At 49.6% G+C, this 22746-nt stretch overlaps 1 protein-coding gene across 2 annotated transcripts in view; it reads right to left on the bottom strand.

The window, feature by feature from the left end:
* Positions 1-22746, bottom strand: part of SH3PXD2A (SH3 and PX domains 2A) — a 259572-nt gene that overhangs the window by 195460 nt on the left and 41366 nt on the right. For both annotated transcript variants that reach the window (XM_023206561.2, XM_023206560.2), the window contains exon 2: positions 10984-11064. In XM_023206561.2, coding sequence (XP_023062329.1) covers positions 10984-11064 — 81 coding nt within the window. The remainder of the gene's footprint in view (positions 1-10983; positions 11065-22746) is intronic.

Below are 22746 nucleotides of genomic sequence, written 5' to 3'. Positions count from 1 at the left end.
AGGGAAATGGGCAAGATGAGAGGGCGGCCAGTTAGTTTCATCTCAAGGTGCCATTGCCAACTGATAGGTAGTGACTTCATGAAGATATTTGGTTTTGTTTTTTAGGAAGACTCTGAGACCATGTCTGGGCTTGTAATCAATTAACAATGTCTGCCATGGGTACAGGATGGGAGAACGCCACGATCAATTAGTGATGTCTGCTGTAGGCATGAGTGGCAGATGGCAACATGAGTGTCAGATACTTGTCATCCTGCTAGATAATCTCTAAGGGCTTTCTGGTTGGAAAACTTACAGTTCCACCACTGATTTCCCAGCGGACGTAGTTAACATCAGTTGACAAACATGTACCTCCCATATTGTGCTATTTGCACACAGCTGATTTCTCTCCCTGAAAGGGACATTCTCAGCCCTGCTGGACAGTCGTTGGGGGAGCAGTGACATCCCCAAGGCTCCTAGCACTCCCATTCACAAGACATCACCCAGAAGTTTAGAGCCAATGAACAGTGCCAAGGTTTGACACCCAGAGGACATTCCAGCTTCTTACAATTTTCCCCAGTTTACAAAAGAGCTTCCCATGCTCTATGAAAATCCCACATTGATCCCATGGAGAGGCTGGGGGTGCAGCAAAGGGCAGAGATGACTTTTGATTTTCTAGTGCACAAATGAGGGTCTGATCTGACAGGGCCTTGGGTCCATCAGGAACAGGCTTTGGCCAAACACTCTGTGAATACTCTGTGAAGACCCTGGGCCTGGATCAAATGCACACAACCATCCAAAATGAGGCTCACAGAGTGAGTCCTCATCTGTATAGGAAAGGCGTGATTTCCCATGCACATCTATAGCACGGTGCGTATCCGACAACTCCCAGCGGCTTCAGTGTCACACAAGCTCCCCAGCTCTCTTGATGTCCACAGGCTCTGGCTGGGTGGAAAGTTCTCCTGAGGGCAGGCCCCGATGCAGCGGTTCTCAGGGCCCCAGCTCAGCCCTCTGGGTCTTATTTTCCTTTATGCACAGATATGCAGAGACCTCTCCTAGATGCTGTATCCCCACTGCCACCACCTTCCTTCCGTACCTCTCTCCATCTGTTTGGAACCAGGTCCCGAGTTGCTCTGGACCTGAGAGGCCCCCACAAGCACAAGGGTCTTCCTAAACCCACAAGGTTGGGAAACTGCATGAGAAGCTGCAAACTCCATCTGCTTAAAGGGGAAAGAAGATCAACCCAAACTTTTCCCAACACCCTCCAGCCGGACCCCAGGTAACCCCAGGATTCAAACTCAATGGTAAGTGGCTTTCCCATCCTGAGCCTGCCCAGAGGTGCCAGTTCACCCTGGTCTTCCTCTTCCAATATTCCACAACCCCCTCACCTGCCAACAGGATCTGCCAAAGGAGAACTCAGGAGAGGCAGGAGGAAGCTGGAGTTCACACTCAGGCCACAGGCACAAGTTGAAAGGGGCGCTGGAGCCCAGCCAGCTCCCAGGTGGAGCGGAGCCAGCCAGGGAATCCCCAAGAGCCGATGGAAGCTCCACAAGGCTCCCCTGGAACCTCTCTGTGTTCCTTCAGGAATCAAAGATGCCTCTTTCCAGGAGCAAGGGAAAGCTGTCAACTAATAATTCCTTTTTTAAAAACAATGTTTTCCTAACAGCACTGTTGGAAGGTAAATAGGTTTGTAGTTAAACTTTGGAGGTGAAAAGCATTTATCCAGAGAGCGGTTAACACTGCCTTCTGCCTCTCTCGCCTGGAGGCAGACCGAGCTATTTGGTGAAAGTGATGTCTATATTAACGAGGCACAGGAAGAAACCTCTGTCTCTAGATGGAGTGGGGCTCTCTGGCTTTTTGAAGTTTTAAGCTTCTGAGGGCCTTATTGGTGACATTTCAGCTTCCCTGTCTACAATCTCTGTGCCAGTCCTATCCTAAGGGCTTTCTTTATATGGACTGTGTCATTTTATTTTTCCTGTTACCCAGTGAGGCAGTTATTACTATACACTCCATTATACAGATGAGAAATCAAGCAGAGAGAGGTTAAATCACTCATCAAAGCTTAGACAGTAAGTGCTGGGGCTGGTCTTGAAACCCAAGCACCCTGTTCCTAGGGCGCATGCCCTTAGCCCCGGTGCCCCAGCACCACACAACTCTGAGTACAGTTTCGTCATGACACAAGAACCCCCGCCCAAGTGCGTCCTGCCTCAATATGTAGCTTGCAGATTTTGAGTAATATCTGAATACAAGATTCCAGTTGGACAAGATAATTTGGACAGGTCCCTGGGGTTGGTTGTAATGGGATCTAACCAGTTTACATTCCATAAGAATTATCTAGAATGATGGTCCAGGAAATATGAGGTAATGTGACTTTTTAAATGAGTTTCATGTTCTCTTTGTTAGCTATGTTCTTATGTTTACTTTTTTCACCTGTGCTTTCTGTCCCATTATACTATAATGAACAGGAAAGACATATTTTATTTTTGACTTCCCACCTACCCTAACTCCCCCCATAGGCGTCTCTTTAACTATTCAATATTAATGTTGCAAATAATATATGAATACATTCTCCTTTTCTAAAAAAGTAAAACATTAAGATAAGGTTCCTCCTTGATCAAGCCCTTCCTCCCACTAATATCTCTAACCACCCATCTAGAGATGACTCTGACACCAATCTGGAGTACAGCCTTCTAGATTAAAAAAATTTACATTCATATGCTGTATATGTACCTGCAAAATATGTATCTTGTTGTTGGTTTTTTTGTGTATAATTATTATCATACTATAAATACTGTTTTGAAACTTGCATTGTTTGTTCAGAATGTTTCTTGGAGATCCACCCATGGATCAGTCTCATTTGCTTTGACTGTTGTACTCAGTGCCGTGAGAATACCACAGTTGACTTAGCAACTCTGTATGGATGGTCTTTTAGGCTGTTTCCCATTTTTGCCCTTGCAAACAACATGAGGCTGTCCGTGCCTGCCTGGGACCAGTGACTGACCTCAGTCAAGGCTGATGTGAGCATTCACCATGACCCGTGCTCACCTCATTCTGGAGCTGGCACTGCCACACTAGGTGTGCTGGAACTCTCTGCAATCCTTGGTACAAGATCATTCTTAGAACTTAGCAGGTTACCTCCCCAGGCTGTGGCCTCATCGCTTTAGTCTAGGGTCAGTGATCTCGAACAAATTCCCTCAATGGCTAAAAGGCAGAGCGCCTGCAGAAGAGACATTTCCTCCTCTTTTCTGCTTTCGGGTTGGTTCTTGGCACACACTGGGATCACCTCAGGTTGATCTCAGCAGAGGCCTGCTCTGGATATTAAACCAAATGAAAGCCTATATAAATTTAATGAATAGAAAAATTAACACAGTTTGTTACCTGCGAAGTGAGGCACTTGGAATAAGAACTCCTCTAACTCTAAAAATACAATGATCCCATCAAGCTCCATAAGTGACATCAGTACACACTCACACCCATATACACATTCATTCCAAGGCCAGTTATTAGTGATTCAGGAATTATAATTTTTTCACCCATCATGAGGTGGGCTATTGGAGAGCTGGAAAGTGAGTGCGATCCTGGGGTGGGGTGCATGGGCGCAGAGTCTGGAGAGATGAACAAGGAAGAGAGAGAAAAGCTTGTCAAAATAGGTTAAGTCCTTTAGAGCCAATGAGCAAACCTGAAAACCCCTCTTAACTCTATCTTCCAAGTGGTGCAGGGGAAAATAAAGGGCCTCTCCCAGCTCTGATCAAATATTGACCCTGTGCACTCGCTGGCCAGAGTTCAGACTAAAGCACCAGCAGCATGGTGGAGTCGGTGTTTGCAGAGCAATTACTATAGCCCAGTGCCTTGTAGGTCAGGTTGTGAAACAACCATCTATGGAGGCAGGGCTTCAGAGAGCCTTCCGGCCCCTCCTCAGGGGGACCGGGAAGGAGCTGTGCAAGGAAATAGACAAAGGCTGGAAACGTGGTCCAGCCACCGGTGAGAAAGCAACTGAAAAGGGTATCTGCACCCCTCCTCCCACCTCAACTGCACCTCCAAGCAACCCAGCCCCTTAATCACCAAATGGGCCTCGACATTAGGCCCTGTCCTGGTCAGCTTCCCCTGGGACAGGTCCTTTTCCTGGTCAGATAGGGTTGAGTGGTGAGTTATTTTTAGAAGAAATCAATTTCCACTTGGAGACTAAGAGCCTCACCTCTTCCCTGTTCTTCACTTGACATCTGAAAGGCTCTTAGAAGCCCTCTTGGGAAACTGACCTGGTTTCCAGAAGAAGTGTTTGGAATAGCTGCTGAGCTGAAATGCTCTAATGATGGGCAAACTGTGCAGGAGAATAATCTCCCTCTTCTTGCCAGGGCCCTAGATTTCAGGGAGCAACTCGGGGAGGGGCTGGGAGGTGACAGATCACTATAAGGTGGCCAGAAAGCTGGCTGAAGCCTGTTGTGTGTTCAAAGTTTTCTAAACTACCAGTCTAATAGAATTTGTTGTGATAATACAAATGTTCTATATCTGCCCAACACACAACCACTAGCCATGGCCGCCACTGAGTACTTGTGATCCAGCAAGTGCAACCAAGGAACTAAACATTTACTTTTATTTCATTTAAGTTTAACTTTAATATAAGTAGCCACATGTGGCTAGTGGCCACCTCATTGGACGGTACAGCTTTGAAGTCTCTGTACCTGGGGGTTCTGAGTGGGCAGCCCCTGTGTGTGTCTGGGTCTGAAGGCTCATGGCAGGAGATATGGGGAGAGAAGAAGGTCTGGGGAAGAGTAGAGGGTGTTATCCTGGGGCTCATGGGTGGATTTCAGGCAGGGTATGAATAACCAAAAAGATTATTAGAATTATAGATGCACATTCATGCACTTGTCTGGGGAGAGAGTCTTTGGCTTTCATTAGAAGCACAAAAGAGTCTCTGATCTCTAAAATAAGATAAAATAACTCACTGATGTTTCAGATAAAACTCACTGCTTCAGGAAGCCTGCCCCGATCCCAGAGTGTAAGGTTTCCCTATAATATGTCTATGACACCTTCCTTTGTTACATCTGGAATGGCGTAAAACAATATTGTTTGTCTTTGTTTTTTAACTAAAATCTATCTTCCCTCACTAAGCTGTGAGACCCATAAAGGCAGGAACCAGATCTGCTTTGGATCATCAATGTGTCCCAGAGCTGGCACACTGCCTGGATTTACAAGGCAGACACTTAATATTGGAAGGATGGGAGGGAGGAAAGGAGGGAGGAAGGAAGGGAGGGAGGGAGGGAGGGAGGGGGAGGGAGAAAGGGAGGGGGAGGGAGGGAGGGAGGGAGGAAGGAAAGAAGGAAGGAAGGAAGGAAGGAAGGAAGGAAGGAAGGAAGGAAGGAAGGAAGGAAGGAAGGAACTAGAGACATATTTTACTCTGATAAGGATTCTCAAAAAATAACCAAATCCCCCCAAACTAGAGTGTGGGTGTTTGGCTATGTCACCCTAGGCTGCTGTCACTAATTAAGACCATATAGGGGCTGGGTGTGGTGGCTCATGCCTGTAATCCCAACACTTTGGAAGACCGAGGCAGGAGGATCACTTGAGCCCAGGAGTTTGAGACCAGCCTGGGCAACATAGTAGGACTCCGTCTCTACAAAAAAAAAAAAAAAAATTAGCTAGGCCTGGTGGCATGCACCTGTGATCCCAGCTACTTGGGAGGCTTAGGCTGGAAGATCTCTTGAACCTGGGAGGTTGAGGCTTCAGTGAGCCATGATCACACCACTGCACTCCAGCCTGAGTAACACAGCGAGACCCTGTCTCTAAAAACTAAATAAATAAATGTTTAAAAAAAAAAAAAAAAGAGAGAGAGACCATATGGGCATCTTCTTTGTTCCCTCTCCCAAGAATGCTCTTTCCAGCTAGGCGCGTGACTCACATCTGTAATTCCAGCACTTTTGGAGGCCAAGGCCGGTGGATCACGAGGTCAGGAGATTGAGACCATCCTGGAGAACACAGTGAAACCACGTCTCTACTAAAAATACAAAAAAATTAGCCAGGTGTGGTGGTGGGTGCCTGTAGTCCCAGCTACTCGGGAGACTGAGGCAGGAGAATGGTGTGAACCCGGGGGGCGGAGCTTGCAGTGAGCAGAGATTGCGCCACTGCCCTCCAGCCTGGTCGATAGAGTGAGACTCCGTCTCAAAAAAAAAAAAGAAAGCTCTTTCCTTCCTCTTCATCTCATAGCATGTTGCTTATACCTCAATCTACTATTTTTTTCATCTACAGTGGACTTAACTGCTTCCAAGTTTGCCTTCCCCACGAGATGTAGACTCCCAGCAGGAAGAGACCTCGTCCTTCTCAAAAGTATGTTCCTCAGCCTGCGCCACTTCTGCTCTGTACAAAAGCTGCTGCCTGGGGGGCCTTAGCACAGGCCCATCCACTCTTACCTGAAGCCAGCCTGGACTATCTTTCTACTTCCACCCTCGCCTCTAACACTCAGCCAGGCTGGGACTCCCAGATTTAGCAAGTGAAAATACAGGATGCACAATTAAATTTGAATTCCAGATAAACAACAAATAACTTTTTTTAGTGTAAGTATATGCCATGCAATGTTTGGAACATTTTTTTTTTTTTTTTTTGAGCTAGGGTCTTACTCTGTTGCCCAGGCTGGAGTGCAGTGACGCAATCACAGCTCACTGCAGCCTGGACCTCCCCGGCCTCAAGCAATTATCCCAACTCAGCCTCCTGAGTAGCTGGAACTACAGGTGCATGCCACCACACTCGGCTAATTTTTTTTATTTTTTGTAGAGATGGGATCTTGCCACATTACCCAGGCTGGTCTTGAACTACTGAACTCAAGCAGTCCTCCTGCCTTGGCCTCTCAAAGTGCTGGGATTATAGGCATGAGCCACCATGCCCAGTGTCCACCCTTATTCTTAAAAAAGCATTTGCTGTTTAACTGAAATGTAAATTTAATTGGACATCTCATATTTATCTGGCAGCCCTAATCCAAGGCCTCACAGGTAGCAGATAAGCTGTGAGTGAAGAAGGTGGGTGGTGGGATGGGAAGGGGATGCTGAGATAAATGGCTCTGCTCTGCACAGTCCTAAGGCTTCAGAAAGCATGGAATGAGCAGTTACCAGCAGGTGATCAGGGGCGGGGGGGGGGGGGGTTTCTCTCCGTCTCTCCCAACCCTCACACTTCCCCCATTCCCTGTGAACAGCTCCTCAATGCACCACCAGAGTTCTAAGTACCTGTCCTTAATGCCATGAGTCAACCCAAAGGGACAATGAACCTTCTCCAAGGACAAGCCTCAGGCTCTTGGCTCCCTCCTGCTTGATGTTCTCAGGGCTGGTGTGGGCTTGAGACTGTTCATTTCCAAGGATCTACTGAGAGCTTCACATGCAGGGCAGTTAGGTCCAAGCAGAAGCTTTGAAGATAATAACCAGAGAAAGGTTCTGCTTCAGATCTTAGAATCTGGGAGGGGGCGGGGAGTGTGGGGGTGAGGGGGTGGGGAAGGGCTGTGCTGATGTGGAAGCTTCTGTGGAGAGAAATGGAAAAAACCGAAGAGTGTGGGGTTTCTGTTCAGATGACAGAGCACCCTTCAAGTACGTCCTGGCCTCATGGCTGCAGAGCATGAAGGGCAGGGTGCAGGTGTCCATCTCCCTGTGTGCCCTCAGAGGGAGAAACAGAGGGTCCGTGTGCTGTTCCGAATGAAATTGGATCTGCACATACCCTGGGGCCCTCAATTCACGACCAGAGAGGGTCAGGGACCGCTAGGGATCGCTTTTGCACGCGGTTCCCGGGCTGTGTGACAGAGGTAGGAACCCAAGGCTGCCTGGTGGGTACCTGGCCTTCGGGAACAAAGGAAAACATCTGAAGAGGGAGAGATAAGGGAGGGGAAGTACAGGGAGACCCACGCTAGGGTGCAGGGAACCAGCTTGTACAGGGGGGAACCAAGGGTCTCTCAAAGGGGTCAAAGGGGTGTCCAGGCCTCCTGTTGTTACCTGAATAGACCCCCAAATGCTACCCAAATAGTACCGGGTATGAATGTATCTAAACTGGTTTAGCTCAGCAGTTCTTTTTTTTTTTTTGAGACAGGGTCTCACTCTGCCACCCATGCTGGAGTGCAGTGGTGCAGTCATAGCTCACTGCAGCCATGACCTGCCAGGCTCAAGTGATCCTCCCACCTCAGCCTCCTGAATAGCTGGAACTACAAGGCACACCATCACACCTGGCTAGTTCTTCACTGGGGATTCACAGCGGGTCTGTGAACACTTGCCACTGTAAGTAGAATTGTATGTATCCGCTCTTTTTCTGGGGAGAGGGCTTTCATCAGATTCACAGAGGGGTCTGTGGCCCCCAGGAGGCTTAGAACCATGAGCTGGTGAAACCCAGGGAGCAGCTCCTTGGAGATGGGCCTGGTGAGCCTGGGACTTTCAGGGTCAGCCAAAAAGGAAACAAGCAAAACATTTCTGAGAGCTGCCCCTGGGCCGCACCCCAGCTCCCCACAGCTCCCACCTTGCCCCCGGGGACAGCTTGAGAGAGGAGCCTGAGGCCTACCTGGCTCTGAATACGCTGGCAGGGACTGGGCACAGGGAGCTCACTACAGAGTGACGCCAAGTGAGGGAAGCCACAAAGCAACACCAGGAAGTGGGTCTCCAGCCCCTAGACACCCCCTAGCCATGCAGCCCAACATCCCTGCGACCTGGCAACACCAGGCAACTCACTAGGCAACTAAGTGTTGGGAGAAAAGTGGATCCACTCATTCATTCCTCCTAACAACCCTACTGGGCAGGCACTATTCGAACCTGCACAGTACAGATGAGAAAAGCAAGCCTAGAGAAGTGAAGGAGCCTGTCCGGAGGTACGTGGTGACAGCCAGTAACCAGTCCCAGGCAATGTGTCCCCAGTGCCTAAACTCTAAGCTGCTCTCTTACACAACCCCTCAGAGACATGAGTTCTGAGGTGCACCAGTGACCAGAGATGGAGTTAGCAAGCCTTTGTTCTACCTCTATAGGATCCGCCATACCAAAATCAGCGACCTGATACATAAGCAAGGCTTTTCAAAATGGACGCCACTAAAACTCATCACGGCAGGTAAAATGGGTTTGTAAAGATGCTATGCTTGGCTCCTAAGTTAATTTTCAAAGAACTATTCCAACCCCTTCCCAAACCACATCTACAGCTCAGCAATGACCCACATGGACAAGCCTGGCCAAGCGCATGGCTGTTGCTAAGCTAGAGCCAGCACACTGCACTCGCTGCTCCCTGCTTGCACGTCCCCTTTCCACATACAGGGAATGAGCCCTCCAGGCAAGGGAGGTGGTGGTGGGGGAACAGCATTCCTTTCTCCTGAGATTCTGCAATGCAGGAGGGGGTGGGGGATCATAACGGAAGAGGGGGAAGAAAAGTTCTGATTTGGAAGTTTCCACCGGCTTTCAGGCCCCCTCCAGCTCATCAATGAGTCCTTTCAGGGTTCCCTCTCCCCAACTGAGTTATCACTTCCTGTCCAGCACACTGTACCCATTGATGGGGTATCAGCAAACCCCACCAGATTACACCAAACCTAAGGAGACTGGACATGAATTGAGGAGGGAAGAGGAAGAAGGCTGGAGAGTAAGGAGTGGCTTTCAATCCCATATTCAACGGGATATTCAAGCCCATATTGTTGGATTAAGAGAGGATTTGTAATACAGGAAGCTAGCTCACCCTTGGCTTGTCTCATAGGTAGGGCAATGAGGACAACGAGATAGAATCAGGTACTGGCGGCAAGCACACGGTGCCAAAGACAACCTCTCCAAGATGACTGACAACCAAAGGCCTGCCAAGAAAGGAGTGGACCCTGGCTGTGAGGGTAGAAGTGGGTGTCTCTTTGTGTTTTTATTGGCCTAAACCAGGCTCACAGCCCCAAGAGGAATCTAGAACATCTTGGCTCTATCCGAAAGGGCTGCTGCTCAATTCATGACTGATTCTCCCTTCTCTAGTACTTGCCTGTGATCCACAGAGGTGGGCTCCCTAGTGGCCATGTCTGTGCTAAAAGACCCTCAACTCCTGGCCATACTGATTGGTCCAGAGAGGGCACCTGACGCAAGCCAGACCAATCAGAATCGTCCCTGGGATTTTTCAACTTGGAACTGGGAAAGAGTCAATCTCCCCTCTGTTGGGAGCCAAAAGATATAAAATTCTAGAGCTGTTGACAGCCATGTTCCTTGGGGTGTGAGGTAACAGAAGCTGAGGGCAATGCCAGAGGGAAGCAGAGACAAGACAGAGGGAGAGCAGATCCTGGTTTCAGGTATTCCTGAAGGCCTCTGCCTCGCTGCTTTTCTCACCATGTGGTCGGCTGCACAAGCTTCCCTGGTCCCTCCTTCCAATCACGTCTCCTTTGTGCCTAAGCCAGTGCAAGTGTAAAACTATCACTTGCAACCCAAAGAGGCCTGACTAAATTAGCTGGCACCAAGGGTGTGTCTGCAGGGGTAGCTGTGGGACCCATACTACCATCCCCCTTGTGAACATGCCTATGTGTCTTAGAGACACACACTTACCACGTACACGTACAAACTGGGTGGCAAGTGCCTCATTCAGTTAAACAGACACCATGGTATGTATGCCTAGTTTGTGCCTGTAGTTGAAAAAAATGCTTATTTTCTGTTTCGGTCTTCCCTGTGTGTTTGCTTTTCTTAGGCTGCAGTGATGTGGTGGCTTCTGTCTCACCCTGGATGTTTACAGACACACGTCTAGTCAGGCACACAGCACCTCCCACCATCCTCCTGCCTCTCCACCACAGTTTCCTACCCTGCAGGCAAGAGAGGGTGACAAAGCATGACTGTTAAGACCATTGGAGGAGGCCAACAAAGCCCTGAGTGTCTGTCTGCAGTATGCAAGATTGAGACAAGCTCAGCTCCACTTTCGAGCTTCCCTCCTCTGTCCCTCTGCTCCCACCTGGACTCTGACCCTGACAGCTCGGTTGAGGGCTCCCTGGATAAGCAAGGGTATGAGAGAGGCCAGCCCACCAGACTCGGGCCACTGTCTGAGCTCTGACCAACTTACCTGCAGGTCAAAGAACTTGCTGTACCTCCGGTAGATGGTCTGGGAGGTAGAGTCAGACCAGGTCACATTGATGATGTATACCTGTGGGAAAAAGGTAAGAGCAGGTGAGCAAGGCTGGATTTCAAGCTGTCTGTGCCAGGTATCATGTAACATGACTGCAGGTGTTCCAATGGCCAGGACCACTCTTTTTCTCATCTCATCTGTCCCTAGGGGACAGCACAGCATCAGCTACCATGTAGATGTCTAAACACACACACACACACACACACACACACACACACACACACACACACACACACACGGACACCCCTAGAGGGATATTCATCAAATGCCAACAATGATTATCTTAGGAAAGTAGGACCAGAATGGGTGGTTTTAATTTCCTTCCTTTTTATTTGTATATATTTCATACAATAAACATAAATTTGAGGTCATTACATTTTTGTTTGTTTGTTTTTGAGACAGAGTCTCATTCTGTCGCCCAGGCTAGAGTGCAATGGCATGATCTTGGTTTACTGCAACCTCCGCCTCCCTGGTTCAAGCGTTTCTCCTGGCTCAGCCTCCCGAGTAGCTAGGATTACAGGCGCCTGCCACCATGCCCGGCTAATTTTTGTATTTTTAGTAGAGACGGGGTTTTGCCATGTTGGCCAGGCTGGTCTTGAACTCCTGACCTCAGATGATCCACCTACTTTGGCCTCCCAAAGTGCTGGGATTACAGACATGAGCCACCGCGCCTGGCCTTTTTAGATAGCTAATTTCCACTGGTTCACAACTTTAGAGCGAATGAGATTCTACAAGAGGCCTTCTGAAATTGCAGGTGGACCCCGCTCTCTGAAATTCTGCAGACATGGGTTTTGAGGGCTCGGACATTTATACTTTTAACAAACCCCAGCTTATTTTGCTGCAGTGGATCCTCAGAACTCACTCTGAAAAGCCCTTCAGGAGACCAGAAGCGCTCAGAGATGTGTGATTCATCTCAGCATCCCTGTCTTTGCTCAGTGCCTGGCACAGAGCAGGTACTCAGAAAACACTTTGCTATGTTGAACAAACACACTGGTCTTCTGGAGGAGAAATGGATTTGAAGAAGAGGAGTTAGCACGTGGGAGACTGGAAAACTTTTCTCTTTGGGAGCCTCACAATGAAGGCGTTTCGGGGCCAGGCTGTCACCCCAGTTCCCAAGTCTCCATCAGGCTCTGCAAGAGCTCGTGCCACTCTGGAAGGCTGAACTCACTTAGGAATCCCTGGAGAAGGAGAGAAAGCCCCTGGTCCACACAATCTGGCCTGCTCTTCCCACTATTTCTGTCCCACCTGGGAGAGGCCTGAGTTACAGGAATGGGTGCCCTCCCACAGCCTCAGGGCTATTCTGTTGAACTTCTCCCTGGAAGGGACACCTGCAGGGGTGTCTCCAGGAGGACAGTTAAGGGAGGGCACTGATAAGACACAGGTGAGACCTCTGCCTCCCTTCTTCCCTCAGGAGAGAGGCAGTGGCTGTAGGTCCTGAATGGTGGTTCCCAGGCCAGGGCGCCCTTTAGGATCACCTGGGGCTGGGGGCGGGCTTCATAAAAATTCAGATTCCAGGGACTCTGTCTAGTCACTCTGTCCTGTAGGCCTGTGGGGGTGGGGCTGGGGGGGACTCTACCAGTAAGAACAAAATAGCCAGTGAGGCCAGGGATCTGGGCCATGATGAGAAGGAGGAACATTAGCAAAGAGAAGTGACATTTAGACACCTTGCCATCAGACTGGCCCAACTCCCAGATGCCTGGAACGGGGTTTGCAACAGGCGTGGTGAGGCTTTGTGCTTGGCTGCTCAGGTAATACACAAGAAAATGAGCTGAATCCAGTCTCTTCTCCCTTCCTATCTCTATGACACAGAGGCAGCCTCATGCCATGGTGAGTTTTTCTGAAACACAACCAAGGAGAGGGCCATAAAACCAAAGCAAACAGGCCTGAGCGCTGCCACCCAGAGATGGGGCATTTATGACACGTGACCCTGATACAGAACATAAGGTAAAAGGCCACCCCTATCTTCATCAGCTCAAAATAGACTATTGGCTATTATTATAATAAATGGGTGTATGCTTTGCTTTATATCATATGTAAATAGGTATCACATGATACATTGTAAAACCATTTTGATAACTTAATGTTACCTAATGTTTAGGCAACTAAATGTTACTGGATACCAGTACAGCATAAAGCATTTATATGCATTAGCTCATTTAATCTTCAGCCCAATGAGGTAGCTACCACTGTTATTCCCATATTGTACAAGAAGAAGGTGAGGCTCAGAGAAGCTAAGTAACTTGCCTGAAGTTACACAGCTAATAAATTACAGAGCAAAAGATTTGAACCCAGGTCTAGCTGAGTTCTAATACCTATGCTCTTAACTGCACTGGACTACCTCCCTGTATGTAAATTTATCTAAACTGAACTACTTTGATCAGGACTGAATGACATGGTCAACCAAAAAGTATCTGAAACAAGTCTCAATCAATTTAGCAAGTGTATTTTGCCAAAGTGAAGGATACACCTGCGATACAGCTTCAGGAGGTCCTGATGACACGTGCCCAAGGTGGCTGGGGTACGGCCTGCTTTATACATTTTAGGGAAATACATCAATCAATACATATAAGATTTACATTGGTTCCATCTGGAAGGGTGAGACAACTCTAAGTAAGGGACAAGGGGCTTCCAGGTTACAGGTGGATTTAAATATACTCTGATTGGCAATTGGTTGAAAGAGTTACTACCACTAGAAAGGAGTGTCTGGGTTAAGATAAGCGTTGGTGGAGATCAAGGTTTTATCATGCACATGAAGCTTCCAGGCCGCAGGCTTCAGAGAGTACAGATTGTAAATGTTTCTTATCAGACCTAAGGTCTGCATTGATATTGATGCTGGGGGAGTATAATGAAGCATGTCTGATCCCCACTTCCCGTCATGGCCTGAACCCATCTTTTAAGTTCAATTTTAGGGTGCCTGGGCTGAGGAGGGAGTGCATTCAAATGGTTGCAGGGGGCCTTCCAATTTTATTTTTGGTTGATACCATCTTTTTTGTTGTTGTTGTTGAGACAGAGTGTCTCTCTGTCACCCCGGCTGGAGTGCAGTGGCGCGATCTCGGCTCACTGTGACCTCCACCTCCCGGATTCAGGCCATTCTCCTGCCTCAGCCTCCGGAGTAGCTGGGACTACAGGCACCCGCCACCATGCCTGGCTAATTTTTTGTATTTTTTAGTAGAGACGGGATGGTCTCGATCTCCTGACCTCGTGATCTGCCCACCTTGGCCTCCCAAAGTGTTGGGATTACAGGCGTGAGCCCCCGCATCCGGCCGGTTGACACCATCTTTTTAAATAAAGGTGTGGGTGGTCTGAGAAGCCTGCGGTGCCCTTGCTGAGGGAGTGCGCCTAGAGGAACATGCAGGAACAAAGGCGACTCTGAGAGCCTGAGACCAAGAAGACACAGAACTGGGGGCCCAGACAGAAGCAAATGGTTAGGAATGCTACAAAACCGACTGACGCCGAGGACCCCCTCAAACTCAATGCTGTGGGATTTTCCTGGGGTTGATAACCTACCCGGGTCTGCCTGCTGACTCCCAGCTCCATCTCCCCTCCCACCTTCATCTCTGCTTCCCACAGGTCCTGGGGCAGGAGCACAGGCTGAGCCCGCACCAGGTGCTATCTCTCTGACCTCCACCCCAGGAGCTAAATGTGAGGAGGGCCCAAGTGGCCAATCCGCCCCTGGAGAGAGGGCTGCGCTTGCCTGCAGAGCATTAGACATCAGCCTTTCTCTGGAACCAACCAAGCGGAGCCCAGGGGACGGACTTAACTGAGGCTTAACACACGTCCTCTATCCCACTAGCAATTAGGCTTCCCTTCACCTCCCAGAGAGAATCAATCACAGGCTCACAGCCCCTGGCAGCTGGGAGGATCCAGGGAGGCCTCTCCTTTAGCAGAGGAGAAACCCAGGTGGTGATTTGCTGAGGAAGGGGTATGGCCAGGTAGGAACCAGCAGACTCTGGAGTCAGCCACACATGGGGGCAGCACCCTCCCAGCACCCTCCTTACTGGCTGCAAGACCCCAGCCCAGCTGCTCAGGCCTTCAGACTCCTCCTCTATACAAAGGACACAACCTTCAGGGCTGCCTGCAAACACGGTTATCACTGGAGTGTGCTCACTGCCATTGGTGGCAGAGCCGGGACAGGAACCCAGATGTCCCACTTCCCAGCCTAGCCTAGGACTACTCTGCACGTGACTAGAGCATCCCCCCTTGGAAAAGTCCTTTGCCCTCTATTCTTCAGAAATGGTGAAATTTGGCAGGGCTGGTGGCTCGTGCCTGTAATCCCAGCACTTTGGGAGGCAGAGGCAGGAGGATCACTTGAGCCCAGGAGTTTGAGACTGGCCTGGACAATACAGTGAGGCTCTGCCTCTATTTTAAAAAATAAAAGGGCAGGACGCAGTGGCTCATGCCTGTAATCCCAGCACTTTGGGAAACCAAGGCAGGAGGATCGCTTGAGCCCAGGAGTTCGAGATTGGCCTGGACAACACAGTGAGGCTCTGTCTCTTTTAAAAATAAAAGTTGAAAATTCACATGAAGTCATCTCTGTTTAACCCTTGGTCTAAAATCATACTAAAGGTACACCCCGCTGGAGAGGCAGCCAGAGGGAGGGAAGAGCTGACAGAGAGCTGTCCCTGTGGCCCTTGTCAGCCACAGCCACCTGGCTAGGATATAGCCATGCTTCCCCCCAAAAAGCATTTCTTTCCTTGTTTGGCAAAGGATTGTTCCTGCTAGCATCTTGCACCCCACTTTCTATGCCCTGAGCAGCCATGAATGTGACTCAGTGTGAAGGGCAGGGAAGCGAGCCCCCATTCCCAGGTTCTCCCAAACTTCGGGAATTTGCCAGAGGCCCTCCAGCCTACCCCACTGGACAGTCTAAATCTTGGGTTGAGGAAATGGCAAGAGACCTCCCCGGAGATAAGCCCAGAGATACGATGACAATCTCCAGACCCCTCTCTCTCATCTGCTTTCTTCCAAACCTTGGACATCCTAGATTATCACTCCAGACAGGTGATGTACACAAAAAATTCCACCCCAGCCCATGCCTAGCTCCCTATCTCAACACCAGGGCCTCTTAAGTCTCCCTGAACTGGCCTTGCCAGCACTGGAAACTTCAGAGAAAAACTGCAGAGAAAGAACAGGTGACAGGGAAGGGGGACAGGGCAGAGGTCATCCAAGAAAGCCAGCTCTGTTTACAAGCCTGCATCTGGGGCCCAGATAGACTCTCCTCCGGCCTCAGGAGCAGTCAGGATAACATTACCCGGCAGCTGGGTCTCAAGAAAAGTTTGGCAATTAAACATTCTGCTTCCAAATGCTTTACTTGGGGTTACGTTTCACGGGTGGAGTTTCTCTTCCTTCTGGATTTTAAAAACCCATGGATTCTATTTCCCCTGTCTCCAGCCATTTCAGGCAGATGGTAGGCGTCTATGAAGGCTCGCGAGAGACTAGCAACTGCTTCCAGCTTCCCCTGGGTCAGCCCAGACTGAGGGGACCCAGGGGCTCAGGCCCTCCCAACTGCTCACCCTTGATGGAGGAGTGGAATCATCACCACAGACACCGCGTGGGAACTCTCGCTACACACCCAGCACAACGCTCTGGCCCAACCAGTCCCACCCATCCGGAGGTCATCTTGGGTTGCCTTCCGTCTGCTCAGTTCACGAGGCCCACCAATGTCTGAGACTTCCAAAATCGCCTTCCCAGTGGGTGCTTCTGTCCTCTATTAGCCTTGCTCCTTTCAACAAGAAAATGGCCTTGATGCAAACCAGACTTACCGCACAGCTCCAGAGCACTGAGAATGAAGCCCAGCCCGGTTTCTGTGGAGGGATGTCCACGATTTGATCTGGTCTGGGACCAATTAGCAACTGCAAATGTACAGCCCAACCATTCCTAGAAGGCCTAGGACCCGCCTTGTGTTTAATTAGAAAGTGCTGGTAAGTACCTGTTGCCCCCTTGGCTACAACATGTACAATGAGAGGCAAGGAGTTAGGAGCTATGGGGGTAATTGCATATCTCCATGGTACTGTGGGCCTTCCTTTCCCCGAACTCCTACCAGCTGCCCCTGGCCCCAGGCCCCAGGCCAAACAGAAACTCAATGGCAATCTTCCTTCACCTGCTCACATGACCACGGGGCTGGGATCAGCTGGCTGCACTAAGGCCATTGTATACAGTTGGGCAAGTTGTTCACTGCCCAGTGGTTGCCTGGTCAAGTGGACGAGTAGGTGTGAAATGTAACCTATGCTTCACACCCCAAACTGTGCACCTTGGCTCAGGACTGCGGCCACACCGAGAAAAGCATGCCTTATTCTAATGTACACACACCGTGTTCCCCTGGGTGGGCTGTCAATGCTCCCTAGGGTCCTTGAGGGCATACGATCTCTTCAGGATCCCCAGCTCTTTAACTTACCCAAATCTTTGGAGTCTGGGGATGCAGGAACAGCTAACGTTTGGGACTGACAGCTAAAGCATATGGTCCCAGAAATCAAAATGAACACGATCGAGCAGCCAGAAAAAGGGAGTTCACGTGTGGGGACACGATCACTGCTCTGGCTTCCTGGGGGAGTTCATCATTGTCAGGCTCTTACCCAAGAAGATGCCGCCAGCCTGTCTAAGGTACTAATAGGCTCTAACTTTCCATTCAAAGCACCCCATGTACAAGGTTCTATCATGGGGGATTGGTAAGAAGGAGGCATATATACTCCAAATTAGTCCAGGCTGGTCCCCTAGATGCAGACCACCCAGCACAGCAGAGGACTCCAGGGCTGCTGCTCCCCATGCGAGTGCCTACACCAAATGCCAGCCCCGTGCCCCATCTCCTCCCTGCTGTGGCCCACTGCACCCCACTGGGAAGCAGTAAAAGCCCTGGTGTGAAAGAACTCCCCCCCCTCCTTTTTTTGATACAGGGTCTGGCTCTGTCACCCAAGGTGGAGTGCAGTGGCGTGATCTCAACTCACTGCAAATTCTGCCTCCTGGGTTCAAGCGATTCTGCTGCTTCAGCCTCATGAGTAGCTGGGATTGCAGGTGCACAGCATCATGCCTGGCTAATTTTTGTATTTTTAGTAGAGACAGGGCTTTACCATGTTGCCCAGGCCGGTTTGTAACTCCTGGTCTCCAGTGATCCGCCCACCTCAGCCTCCCAAAGTACTGGCATTACAGGTGTGAGCCACCGTGCCCGGCCTAAAGACCCCTCTTGACATGGCTGCACCCAGATAAAAATCTCCCCAGAGTTCCGACATCTGATCTGGGCCCCCACTAGCCTAGCGAGTCTGTGACCCTCCCTTGTGGTGCTCATAGTATGCTTTCCATGATTAGTCAATTATTTTATCTGCCTTCCTTTGCTAATTGTTGGCTCAGAACACCCAGCTTGACACAGGCTGTGTCGGTCTCTATTTAACACGGGTGAGTCGATCTTCCTCCCGGGTCTCCCTATCCGCAGAAACTATCTTCCTCTTCTCCCCCGAGGCTCACTAGGCCTGCCAGTCTGCTGGACACACTGAGATAATGACTGGCTGATCTAATGCCAAACAAATTCACTGACTCTGAAATGCCAAAGAGGTGGCTAGTGGCAACACTTGGAGACTGTCCCCATTCCCAGAAGCAAATCCCTGGTGGCCTAGGAGCAGCGTACAAACACATCTTTGCCAACCCAAAACCCTGTCAGCAAAAGCACGTTCAACAGCCTGTGGCCACTTGGCTAAGGTTTCTGAGCTCAGTCTGAGAATGATGAGGACCCTCAGGGTAGGGCCCTATTAAAATTCCAACCCCTCCTCTAGAGTGGGTGTTCATTCTTAGGGTGGGGAGAGAAGCAAAGCTGCAGATTCGGGGAACAACCACCACTTAGAAGCCTGGATGTGGTGGAGGGTGACGTCCATGGTAGTGTGAACTCACAGGTTGACTATAGGGCTAATGACCAGGCAGCAGGACTTTTCTAGTCCTGAGACCACCTGATACCAGGACTTTGTATTCAGAAGCAGTCATAGTAAATGCAGCAGAATCGAACCCCAGAAGGGCTCTGGGAGTTGGAGGCCATATAATGTGCTAAGAGAAGGCTCCTCCCAGAACCACACATCCACCAGTCGCCTCCAAAACACAGAAGCTTCCACTGCAGACCTGGGCCACATGGACCTTTTCTGGGGAAAAGGGGTTTTAAAAGAGACCCAGAGGAGGGGACATTGGCAAAAGGCCTCTACAGTAGGGAGCATCATTCGAGAGTGTGTAGCAGGTACCCATCACACCCAGTGCCTGCCTTTGTTTGCAGGAATCATGGGTCTCTTTTATTCCTTCCTTCCATGGGTCTCCCTCCCTTCCTCCCTCCCTCCCTTCCTTCCTTCCAGAGTCTCGCTCTGTCGTCCAGGCTGGAGTGCACTGGCGCCATCTCAGCTCACTGCGACCTCTACCCCCCGGGTTCAAGCGTTTCTCCAGCCTCGGCCTCCCAAGTAGCTGGGATTACAGGAGTGTGTCACCACACCAGGCTTTTTTTGTTTTTCCTTTTTTTCTTTTTAGTATTTTAGTAGAGACAGGTTTCACCACGTTGGCCAGGCTGGTCTCGAACTCCTGATCTCAGGTGATTCACCTGCCTCAGCCTCCCTAAGTGCTGGGATTACAGGCATGAGCCACCTCATCCGGCCCCACTATTTATTTAAATGGGAGGGTAATGAATACATGAGATGGTCTGGAGAAAGCCTCCCTACTGGTGGAGCCTCTATTTATTACCCTGCAGAATTGAGATCACAGTAGTTACCTTTTGGAGGCTATTGTGAGGATTCAGGGAGCTGACCCTGTGTCTCCTTGTTAGAATGGAAGCCTCCTGAAGGTGGATCATGGCATCCTAGTGCCCAGCACCACACTTGACACCTAAGAGATGCTCACTTACTGTTTCCTTCATCAGTGAAAGAACAAAGCAACCAACAAATACCCAGTGAGTGCTGACCTCGCGCCTGGTTTAGAGACAAGCTAAAGAGAAGATGAGGCAAAGCATCCAACCTCCAGCCTGTAAGCCTGTAAGCCTTACACCCTCCAGGCTGTAAGCCTCCCCTTATAGCCCAGCAGGGGCAGTGGAACTCACACTGACAAATCACGGGGCGAACAGTGCAAGATGTGAGTAATGGAGGGCCAAGAAGTGAGCCTCAGAAGGGACCAGAGGCCGTCTTGGCTTCACAGAGGAGGAAGATGACTTGAAATTCAAATCTATCCACTTGATGGATTTGAATTTCAATCCACACATGTCCCTGCTATGTGGGCTTAGGCGAGTGTCTTAGACCCTCTGAGTGAGGGTTTCCTTTGCTGCGAAGTGTGGTTTCTAATGGGAGCGTCCCATTAAATGTGATGATACGCATGGGGCACTCAGCACAGGGCCTGGCAATGTGCAAAGTGGCCCAATGAATGTGGGCTATTTAGACACCCAGGAAGGGAACTGACTTCTTCCCATTTGCCATGAGACTTGGATCATGACGCTATGACTAGAAATAGGAGGGGAGCAGGAAGTAGGGCACAGGGACATGGACACACACACACAGGGACACACACAGGGACACACACACACGGACACACACACAGGGACATACACACAGGGACACACACACGGACACACACATGGACGCACACACATGGACACAAACACACAGGGACACATACACATGGACATGGGCACGCACACACACACACACACACACACACACACACACACGGCAGTGGTGGAACCACTACTAATACCAAGGCAGCCTGGGAGAGCAGAAGAGCAAAAAATAGCTCTGCTGCCCAGAGAGCTGGGAAAACAATGACAGTCCCCGGGAGCCTCCACTGAAAGGATGAACGTGCTGTGGCTGGCCCCTCTGGGGCTGGACGCTTTTTCTTTTCTTCATGTTTCCTGGAGGGGAAATGAGTGTATAAACTAGGAACTCCCAGGATTCACAATCTTACATGGGCCTTTCAAAAGTTAGGCAGTCACAGCTCTGTCCTTACAGCCCCCAGAATGAGAAGAAAAACAGCCCAAAGAGTCAGCTCTGCCAAACCTTACACACACAAAACAATGGGATTGATCGATCAGGAGTAACAGAAACACTAATGGCCATGCCAATGTACTGAGTGCTGACTATGTTCCAGGCATTGCTAAGCACTTTGTTCGAATTATCTCACTTGCTCTTTTACAATAGTCCTATGAGAAAAGTGTTTTTATCATCTCCAGTTCATAAGTGAAGAGACTAGGGCCCAGAGAGGTAACTGGTCTACAGGAGGTCATCATATCTGTAGCAAGTAATGAAGCTCAGATTCAAATGCAGCCATTCACTCTATATCCTGAACACTTTGTCCTCTTTAATAACGACAGCAGACTGCCTGGAGCAAAACAGAGTCCCTGCCACAAGATTTGCCTCGGTGGTTTAATCAGCTCTGTCACTTGGTGACAGAGACAATGATCTATCTGTCAATACTGAGGCCACCCATGAGGCAGGTGGCTAGGGATCCTTGCGTGGCGCTCAGCATTCTATTTTGTAGATGTAGCTTCAACTCAATCAGACCAATGCCAGGAAAAGTTATTATGTTATTATTCTCTCTGAGCCTCCACACCCCATCCATAAAATAGTGTTAAGAATACCTGCCTCACAGTGAAGACTAATGAGAACACAAGAACAAACACAGTGCCGGGGACACTGTAGGTGCTTAATAAATGTGACTTTCCTTCCCCTGCAAAGTGACTAGCACAGTCTTTTGCACTCAATGACTTTTAGTCTCTTCCCCTAGAAGATTCTGGGGCACCAATAAGTGCTGGGCCTAGAAAGGAGCCCACTTTGCAATCACAGAGTTCTAGGCATGTCCCCACTGGGATGTTCTCCAGAGTACCTAAGAGCATGTGGTTGGACCTTTGTGCCTTCCTCCTTCCAATTCTGCCACCACCCTCTGGTCCCAAGCCAGCTTGGCAGAGCAAACAAATCTGACCACCTCGAGCCAGGAGTCACTCCAATGGAGAGGCCCAGCAGTTGGCAGTGGACATCTTGGGTAATGCCCAGGAGCCCGGAGAGGGTGATGGCGTGTCTAGGCTGGAGTGATAAGGCTCACCTTGCAATGGAAATCAAGGGGAGAAGCTCAATGCTCACGGACATTCGGGAGCTAGAGTTCTAGAAATTAAACCTAGAAATTAAATAAAGTCCTAGAAATTAAATGTGTCCTCTCCTGAGCCATCAAAAAAATTATACTCCTGGGCTTCCAAGGGGCTTGGAAACAAACCAGTGGGTCTAGGAAAGGGTCAGAAAAGAGGATTCTCATTCCACACACTCCCAAATCAATGACTGACCCAGGACTACTGACCCCGACACACACATCCTGAAAATGTGCCCCACTCCATCGTCACACCCTGGAGAGAATGGCAAAGGTTAACACACACAGCCTGGTTTCCTTTTCCCGGGAAACACAGCAGTCAGAGGCCGGCAGCCGCCTCCACACGCAGCCTGCAGGGTAAATGACCCCTGGGCTTCCTCCCCACCATCTGACACACTCACACCTTCCTCTCTGCTGTGCTCAGCAAAGCTCAACTTTTGACACAAGGCAAATAGCTGTCATTAGGAATTTCATTGCTTGAGAGAGACAAGAACAATCTTTTTGAAGAGCTTTTCGGCAATTTCTATCGCCAAACTTGCATTCCCTTTGACTCAGCAATTTGACCGCTAAGAATGTATTTACACAATTGTGTGTATGCATGTATGTGTGTGTATATGTGTGTAT

The sequence above is a fragment of the Piliocolobus tephrosceles genome, chromosome 9 (assembly GCF_002776525.5).
Source record: "Piliocolobus tephrosceles isolate RC106 chromosome 9, ASM277652v3, whole genome shotgun sequence".
Lineage (NCBI taxonomy): Eukaryota > Metazoa > Chordata > Mammalia > Primates > Cercopithecidae > Piliocolobus > Piliocolobus tephrosceles.
This window is presented reverse-complemented; position numbering and strand designations above follow the sequence as displayed.